Source organism: Patiria miniata, unplaced genomic scaffold (genome assembly GCF_015706575.1).
Source record: "Patiria miniata isolate m_02_andy unplaced genomic scaffold, ASM1570657v1 HiC_scaffold_22, whole genome shotgun sequence".
NCBI lineage: Eukaryota > Metazoa > Echinodermata > Asteroidea > Valvatida > Asterinidae > Patiria > Patiria miniata.
The window spans coordinates 649904-659929 of NW_024037061.1; the positions used below are offsets into that span (position 1 = coordinate 649904).

Genomic DNA, 10026 nt, shown 5'->3' on the forward strand with positions numbered 1-10026 from the left:
ACATACTTGAAATCCTCCACACTGCTCCAGGATGTCACTGGCTCTGCCTCAACGTATTGACAGTGATTGCCGGAGGATTTTGCAGAATTGAGGCAGTAGTCACCCCTTCCAAGGACCAGATTTCTGGGAGGACAACTGCATTAAGGAGTGCATCAGAATTATCAAATCATAGATGTCAGATGTAACAGGGACAAGAAAAAAAAGTGGACCCCAAATTTATAGAATGACCCACATATTAAGGGCGTGGTTTATTAGGCATACAGCCATAAGTGCCTTGAATTTTACATTTAAGTAATTTACAGATTTTTACCTGTAAATATTAACAAATTTATATGAACAAAGAAATGCTCAGAGCATTTTTGATGCGATCAAGCTAAATGAGTCGTTTGTCAGGAATTCTCATTTGGAGATACAGGCCAAAATAGGGCCACTTCATCACATCACTTCATCACATCTCTTGGTGTTCCGACTTCCATAATTTTTTAACTTAAGATGGTATCAGCATGCGTTTTTCACAGCAGTAATGCTGAAATTGTGCTCTTTTCAAATCTTAAAAACGTACGCACTGGAATGTGTATTTATATCTATTTTAATTCAACACATGGAATTACGCAGATTCCCAAGAATTCCATGTTGTTTTTTCATTGAGTTTTATTTTGTTCATTTGAATAGAACATCCAATACCACGGCAATGTCCAATTTCAGCTACTTTTCTTCCCCTAGGAAACTTTATCATAGTATTCAGGTATTACTCAGAAATATTGTCCAGACAAGTACTGGACCAAGTCCGCCAAAATCCATCACTGACCCTGCTTCATATAATGCTTTAGAACCAAATCTGCTGAAATCCACCACAAGACAACCACTTCTATAGGTGGATTTTGATTGACTTCAAGTCCATCAAAAATACTCATGGCTTGCCTTCCAAATTACCCCAAATGGGGGATGGATTTTGATGGATTTGGGAAGGTTAGGGTTTTATAAGGTATAAAAAAAGGGAAATTCTGGTAGATAGAACCATTTTTAAAGTCCTTTTCAAGCTTTTTTTCCTGATATTTTATAAGATAAAATCTTGGTTTCAAACTTAGAAGCTGATGTTTGACATTTTTGTACATAAATATATCAATTCCATATCTATTGCTATGCATTTTTATCAACCCTAAAGAGCAGTTGAAAAAAAATTATACAATTTTTTACAGTGAAAGTATGTGTACATGTATATGAACATTTTATTGCTTATCCTTATACTTCCCTGTATAGACCTTTTGCACGGCAGCCATCTTAGTGGTGCAGTGAACAGCCAGTTCGTGCTTTCATTAATTATTACAGAGGAAACCTCCAAAATGGTTGGCATATGCAAAGGGTCTGTACTGTCCTACCAAAGAAAGGTCTATTTTGTATTCCAAGAAAATTTGATTCAACAGTTTAATATGAATATTAATTATCAGCTGTATTTTTATGAAGATTTTGTCCGAGCAACTGATAGATAGTCACAGGTGAAGGGATGTTTATGTATTAATATTGCCCCCAAAGTTGATGTATTTTTAACTTCCAAAATATAAAGGAAAAGTGCCTAATTTATGAAACCCACGTTTTTATGCGTGTTTAAAGTGGATGGACTTTGTAAAATAGATTACCTTATATTTTTCATAATCTTCATTTACATGTAATACATTGTATATGGAGCCCTTACACCAAAATAAAATGCTACTGTCAGGGTTATTAGAATGTCTGAATCTGATTTTATGCTACAATTTTTCCTGGGTTAAGTGATGCAAAGGCGCCTTGAGATGGACTCCATCTGGTAAAAGGTAGAGAGGCAGGCCCAAGACCACCTGGCACCGGACAGTAATAACTGAACTGGAAGAGATGGGGCTTACGTGGGGTGAGGCACAAGCCAAAGCCCAAGGCAGAACTCAGTGGCAGCAGCTAATTGCGGCCTTATGTCCCACTGGGGACCAAGAGGATTAAGTAAGTCACGCAACGTTACATTCCACTTTTTAAAAAAAAAACATGGACTTGTCATAACCAAAATTAATGATCATTGATGGAATTGAAATCTCCATGATTTTATTATTGTAGACTTGATGCATATTCATCTGTAACTTTTAAAAGCTCCGCCTGCTTATTGGTGCTTGCATAACTCAACAAAAATGACCTCCCAAAACACCACGTAATCAAAACAATAAACAAAGGGACAGGCTTGCATTTGATGCTAGAGGGCATCCCTAAATGTTCGCTTGCTCGTTGTCTAAACCAAACATAACTCTATATAAATCTTTTCTTAAAAGTTTACTTTCAAAAAATAATAGCCTGATTTCACATATCAAATGATGCTTGTTGAATAGACCTGTGACAATAACGTCATGCTTTGTAGTGCTGTGGCCTCGTGGTTAAGGGCATTGGATTCGTGGTCTGCGGGTAAAGCTGCAGGTTGTGGGTTCCAGTCCAGCCCGGGGTCATGGTGCGTGTGCCCTTGGGCAAGGCACTTTGTCATTCAATTGCTTCTCCCCACCCAGGAGTAAATGGGTACTTGTGAGGGCAGATATACGTGATGGTACCTGTGAGGACCTGTGAGATTGATTGGTTGATAATAGCTTCCTTGCGCCGAAATGGCAGCATCAAGCTGTACACTCCCCAGGGAGCTGAGATGGTATTTGGAATGTTTCATGGGCCCAATGAGCAGGGTAATAATAATGTAGCGCTTTGAGAACTAGTCCTGGTGGATGCGTGCACTTTGTAAATACATGTACCCACTATTATTATTATTATTACGTGTGCGCTTTCCTATGGGAGCCAGGTTAGGACGAGAGCCACCGGGCTCTCGTAGGAAAGCACACGTGTAAACATAGCGTGACATCATCGTGTCTTAGGTCTATTGGTACATCTTTCATTCTGAATACACTGGGTGATATAGGTATGTACAATGCATAAGACTGAATAATCTAAGTAAGCATTCAGATCCGGTACCTTGAATCCATGACGCAATAACGCATGAACCTGTTACTGCAAAACCCTACCAATGTCTCACTGCCAGAAATGTTGTGATCTTCAGCAAGTTTCACTTTCAGTGCATTTATTTTGCAGTGTACATGTATGTTCCTTCCAAATGTACAATTCTGTGTGTTTGTTTTTCATGCATACTGCATCGGACTATGGAGCTACATGGACACAAGCACATAACACTCCATGTGTCGTCATGTGGAATTCCCCCTCCCCAACTGTTTTTCAATCTGGATGGTCGAGGCTCCTACAATTTTTCTATCAGGATGGCCGAGGCTCCGCCCCCTCCGTTACAGATCCCAGCTAGGCCCTTCTCGCCAGGCTTCAGGTTGTGTACCATGTGACCCGTGATCCTCGCTCCGGACATCCTGCAAAAAGAAAAAACGTAACAAAAATCACTATGCTTCACAATGTACTGCTACCCCTGATCGACAGGCGTGTAGTCGTAACTGTATCCATTTCAACTCCCTACAGAACGCAACCCTCCGAAAGCAAAGGTTGTTATATTGGGTTGCTTTTGTGCACAAACGGACATCCCTGAGAGCAGACTGGTTCCCAGTCCCCACATTATTGATTCTGACAGGAAGGCTGGAACCAGTCTACTCTGAAACTATTGTCAGACCGCAATTCATTCGAAATTGTAAAGTTACAATTCCACAATAACCAGGCTGATTTCTTTATTCGTTTGATGCGTCCTTCAAAAGTATACAACTTTTGTATTGGTAGAAAAAAATACAAGTTAAGAAAGAAATCTATTTTCCAGGTGAAACTCGTAGCTTGGACAGTTAAAGACTAATTCAATGACAGCCATTTTCTGATGTGGCACAGGCTGGCACAAGTCGCGCTCAGGTAGGACGCACAAACTCTGGGCTCCTTCGCCCAATAGGGTTACCAAAATACGTACGCCTCATCCTTAAGAGCACGTGCTGCATGTGTGCGAACATGGTTCCACTTCAAAAACAACTTCTAATTCTGTTTGCTGAATCTTTAACTTTGACCGTACCCTATCGGATGCCCAAGGCTGACCGCGCCACCGTTGATGTTGACCTTACTGGCATCCAATCCCAGGAGTTTAATGTTTGCCAGGACGACAACGCTGAAGGCTTCGTTGATCTCAAACATTGAGATGTCCTCCATTTTGACACCCGTCTGCTCCAACACCTGTATCAAGAGCAATCAATGCTCATTTCATGAACTGTTATGCAGAAAAATATTGATACAATTTTTTTACTGCCAAGCAGTAAAATTTGTTTTGAACTATTATTTTGCACAACAAAATCATGATGGACTTGTGATGGGCTTGTGATGGACATGAGGGGAATTTGTGATGGACTTGTGATGGGCTTGTAATGGACTTGTGATGGACTTGTGATGGACTTGTGATGGCTTTGTGATGGGCTTGTGATGGACTTGTGATGGATTTGTGATGGACTTGTGATGGACTTGTGGTGGACATGTGGTGGACTTGTGATGGACTTGTAATGGACTTGTGATGGACTTGTGATGGACTTGTGATGGACTTGTGATGGACTCGTGATGGACTTGTGATGGACTTGTGGTGGACTTGTGATGGCCTTGTGATGGTCATGTGATGGCCTTGTGATGGACTTGTGATGGACTTGACTACAAAACTGCAAGACGCTCAGAGACGAGTCAGAGTCATTGTCAAATACGACCCGAGTCCGAGTCACCAAAAATTTAACTTGAATCCGAGTCACGAGTCATACATCTCTGAGAGAGACCAACAAAATGACCTTGGCTGACCTTGGGCATGGCATAGGCGGGCGCGAGCGGAAACTCTATAGGAGCAACAGCTGCATCAGCAAAACCTGTGGCCGGAGAAAACAAAATCAAAAGTTGATAAATCGAAGTACTCGCGCATATTTTATATGAAATGTCACATACACATGACATGACGCAATGTCATATACACATGATATGACGCAATGTCATATACACATGATATGGTGCAATGTCATATACACATGATATGGCGCAATGTCATATACACATGATATGACGCAATGTCATATGCACATGATATGACGCAATGTCATATACACATGATATGATGCAATGTCTGATACACAACACGATTATGACGTCAGGTCTTGGTTTATGGCCGCTCTACAAAAAGGAGATTCTTTTATAAGGTAAAATGTCTTCTTCTTTCTTACCCAGGATTCTAGCGAGTGGCTTGACGCCGAGTCTCTCTGCAGCCTGTGATGTCATGAGGACCATCGCTGCTGCGCCGTCATTCAGTGTGCTGGCATTGGCTGCTGTTATCGTACCTATGACATCAGGAAAAAAAAAAAGTTGGGGTTTTGCCCCTCACTGACGTATATATACATGTATACACTTTATCTTATTCGAACCAGCCAACCGTGCAGGCTAATGTCAGTGAGTCTTGGTGCGTCCCCTTGCCACTGCAGCATGTAGAGTCATTAGTAGACCTACTACTGATATATGTTAGAGTCATTAGTAATACTACAGGAGCTGAGCTCTCCAGAGAACTCGTAAATATCTATATTGGAAAGGATTTGTTTGACGTCGGCCTTCTCTCCACAGACCACATATCAAGTTTGGTTGAGGTTGATGACTGAACTTACACTTACAAACAATAACTTTCACGACACTAGAGAAACAAATTGACATATCTCATGGGCTACCTAGGACCAGGGCCTGGCCTGTCATGACCTGTTGCCTGAGTCTAAACACTTTACCAGATACCATGAGCAATACCACATATCAAGTTTGGTTGAGATTGATGACCGAACTTACGGTGAACCTAACCAAAATGGAACACACACACGGATACACGCAGGAATACGCGATTGCAATATCCCCCTGTCTGGCTTGAAAGCCAAAGGGATAATAAGCCAGATTTTTAATTATAACATAATCACTGAAACTGTCTATCTTGGACCAGTAACTTGACATTTATCAGCAAAGAACGCTTGTGGGTCTCACCGTCCTTTTCAAAGACTGCTTTGAGGGAGGTGAACTTGTCAAAGTTGACTCTGCTGCACTCCTCGTCCTCTGACACCACAACATCTGGCTTTCCTGAAACAGCAACAAACAAATATATCGGTTAAGCCCTTCAAACTTGGTCTACTACACTCCCAAAAGATGCCAATATTGGCTTGAAGACTGCTTAAAAGATTTTAATTCTTCAGCAAATTCCAATGGTTGCTCCCAATGAATTTTTCAGCCAATGAATTTTTCAGCTTGTTTGTTTAATTTTAAGATTTTTTGTTTTGTATTTTGAGCATTTGCAACCCTCTGTGAGTAAACTAGGTTCAGGCCTCTACGTTATACATTATGATAGGGGGCTGGAAACCAGTCTATCCAGCGATAACTGCAGTATATTGATAAGCTGCTAATAATTCAAAATCTGTACAGTGAATTATTACAAAATGTGAGCCAATGTTGTTTTGATTGATATCTCATTCAAAACTGAATAACCTTTGTCTTACTATAAATAGCAACATAAAAACAAACTTATTTTCTGGCTGAAACTTAAAAAGCACTGACAGCATATTATTTACATTTTTGTTTAGCTATAACACATGAATTCCTTTATTAAGATGAAATATTCTCCCAAGGTATAGCACCTTACCCCTCTTTTGTGGCACGTTAACAGGGATGATCTCTTTCTGGAAAACACCAGACTGCAAATGAAAACAAAAGTAAAAGTGAATCTATGAGGAAATTGTAAAATGTAATGGCCGTTCTCTCACTCTCCATGGAACCACCAATTAGACAGAAGTCACAACTTAGTGACACAGAGCGACGGACAGGGTGATGGACAGGGTGACAGACAGGGTGACGGACATAGAGATACTCACAGCCCCTGCGGCCTGGCTTTTCTTGTAGGAGCCCATAGCATATTCATCTTGCTCTGCTTTTGAGATGTCCAACTTCTTGGCAGTGTCTTCCCCACAGTTGCCCATGTGAATCTTGTTGTACACGTCCCACAGTCCATCTTTCACTATGGCATCCTATTCAGAAACAAAAAGGCCAGTTTTTTTTTACATTTTTCCATTCCAATTTTGAACTCTTTGTTTCACAGATAACTTATGGCTCACAAATGAACAATTTCATATTTTTTTTAAACTAGTAAATATTAAAGTATGTAAGAATGAACTAGAAGATTTGACATCTTTCATAATCTATTAACTTGGCGTTAAATTGCTGGAAACTTTCAAAAATCTGACACTGAGAAGGAACTTAGAAAAACTTTCCATTTAATAAACAAATCCTTTCCTGAATATTCATATGACCTTTGACCACCGACTGACCTCAATACGTTGACCTCCATATGTGGGCTCTGTCCGTGGCATCAGGAAGGGTACATTGGACATGCTTTCCATACCACCAGCTACCATGACATCCTGGCGTAACGATAAAATAGAAACAGAAAACAAATCAAGTCCAATTTGTATATTTTAATCCTTTAGCTGTTGAAGTGTTCTGCTGTGCATGTGAGAATGGTCTTTCTCGAGTTGTAACTTGTTTATGGACGCCCCATTTGATCAGTGGAGTGAAGATGACATGTATTATTAAAGTGATGCTGTTGTGTACTGATGTGATACAGAAAAAAATTTAAAGGGTGCCCCTAGCATCAAATGGGGTCCTCCCCTCCCCCACCTCCCCCCTCCTACCCCCACGCCTGGGCATGACCCTGTAAACACTGCCTGTTCTCACTGGGGACCTAGCCATGATTCCACATGCAATGTTCTGAAGACATCATTAATGTTCCTATGTTTTCTTGAGATGCTGAGTTTATTACCTGGTGTCCACACATGAGGCTCTGTGCTGCCATCATGATAGCCTTCATTCCAGACGCGCAGACCTTGTTGATGGTGGTGCAGGGCGTACTGAGTGGAAGACCTAACCAGAATCAAATAATGAACCAAATTTGTTTTATTCGTTGCTGAAGAAAATCAAGTAACCCTTGTAGTGTGGCTGAGTGGCTAGGGTTCGTGACTCACGATCGGAGGGTCAGGGGTTCTAATCCACCTGCTGGACATTTGTGTCCTTGGGCAAGCCACTTTATCCCAATTTGCTCAGTTTTGTAAGAGTTAAGAAGCAAAATGAGATTCTTACCAGCTCTTAAGGTTGCTCGCCTGGCTCATGATCAGAGGGTCAAGGGTTCTAATCCACCTGCTGGACATTTGTGTCCTTGAGCAAGCCACTTCACCCCAATTTGCTCAGTTTTGTAAGAGTTAAGAAGCAAAATGAGATTCTTACCAGCTCCTAGGGCTGCTTGCCTGGTAGGTGCCTGGCCTTCCCCCGCTTGCAGTACGTTCCCCATGTAAACCTCCTTGACTTCCTCATTGGGGATGCCTGGGAACAAGACCAACCATCACAAAAGATTTGTTAAAAAACAAACAAACAAACGAACAAAGATTGCATTTGGTAAAATGCACTGTAATTGTACAGTACTGGGTCTGTGTTCTACTTCTGTCCAATTACTTTGCTTGTCAAATTAATTAAACTATCAGTCTTTGTAGACTTTCTTTTTTTCGGGAGTCTTAGAAGGTGTCCAAAAGATGAAAACGTCCCTCTGGACAAAACTGTTCTGAATAATCTATAGGAAGGCTAGGGTTGAGGTTAAACTTGTTGAAAATTCACAAGAAAGAATAAAAAAAGGGAAAAATACCTGCTTTCTGGATTGCTGCCTGAATAGCTGCAGTTCCTAATCGGGGAGCAGACAAGCTGGCTAAGGTCCCCCTGAAGGAACCCACGGGTGTACGCACGGCACTCACAATCACGACATCCTGGCAATAAAAGCGACATAGGAATTTTGAAATTGAATAAATTAATTGACTAGAGAGTTGTTTGAACCGCCCGTTTGAACCTATGAACACCATGATTTTATTAAAAATAGCTTCCACCATATTCTCTGAATTTTAAATCCAGGTTGATATAAATACTCACATTCAGACCTGATGCTGTGCCGTACGTTCTCCTTAAGGCCAAGGCACGCAACACCTTTAATGAGAAATATAATTTTCAATGAAAAAATAATTTCAGGACTTACAATTTACGTTGTACGTGTATCGTCAGTCCACCTAAAACGACAAGGATCTATTTCGGTGCACTCGCATTCAACTTGTGTTGGGTAAGTAACACAGAAGAATAAATTACATTCACGACCTCTCCAACCATGTTGACAATTTATGCCAGCCCACCTACTAAGCTCTGCCCCAAAGTAGGGCAACATATAATTTTCTTATTATTTTAAACATTGTTAAATATTTCCAGACAATTCGACAACGCTATAATTTATAAACTATAAAAGCATCAAGCAAATGAACCTATCACGACACATTCATTATTATAAAACTTAAATGAGCTACAAATAAAGACAAGTTGACCAACTCACCGAAAACGATTTGATTGGCCTGAAAAATTGATTCATTTCGCTGGTTAATGCGTCCTATTTTAATTTGTCGTGACTACTAGTGAGTGTGAGAAAACATGGAGAAAAGGACGCCACCAAGAGCTTGGTAACTCTGTTTACACACACACGTGGCCCACTGGCCCCGCCCATTATCTTTGATTTAATGGACATCCACAAGTACCCCCTCAACGGTAACATACCAGTTGGCAAACCACGATATTTCCCATCATGCATTGAGAAATCCCAAATCCCATTTTTGTTTTCGTGAGGATTTGGGAATCGCTATTCGTTTTCCGATTTCCTGTCGAATAGGGAAGTGGGAATCGTTATTCGTTTTCCGTTATGCTATCGAATATGGAATTTGGAAATGGGAATCGTTATTCGTTTTCCGATTTCCTGTCGAATAAGGAAATGGGAATCGTTATTCGTTTTCCGATTTTCTGTCGAATATGGAGGGGGGAATCGTTATTCGTTTTCCGATTTTCTGTCGAATACGGAAATGGGAATCGTTATTCGTTGCCCATTCGGAAAAATGTTTGAGGGCGCCCTTCATGACCACCGTAAAATTTTCGGTGCAAGAGGTTGATCTGTGCGGTCCTACTAAAGCGCGTCAA

At 40.8% G+C, this 10026-nt stretch overlaps 1 protein-coding gene across 1 annotated transcript; it reads right to left on the reverse strand.

The window, feature by feature from the left end:
* Positions 1-2873: 2873 nt before the first annotated feature.
* LOC119730271 (acetyl-CoA acetyltransferase, mitochondrial-like) lies at positions 2874-9602 on the reverse strand. Its single transcript, XM_038203079.1, has 13 exons — positions 9395-9602; positions 8947-9000; positions 8669-8786; positions 8257-8352; positions 7796-7896; positions 7305-7397; positions 6852-7004; positions 6623-6674; positions 5974-6066; positions 5181-5294; positions 4768-4832; positions 4007-4164; positions 2874-3371 (listed from the first exon to the last, which is right to left on the reverse strand). The coding sequence occupies exons 1-13, from the start codon at positions 9428-9430 to the stop codon at positions 3251-3253; spliced, it is 1254 nt and encodes a 417-aa protein (XP_038059007.1). The 5' UTR covers positions 9431-9602; the 3' UTR covers positions 2874-3250.
* Positions 9603-10026: the final 424 nt, after the last annotated feature.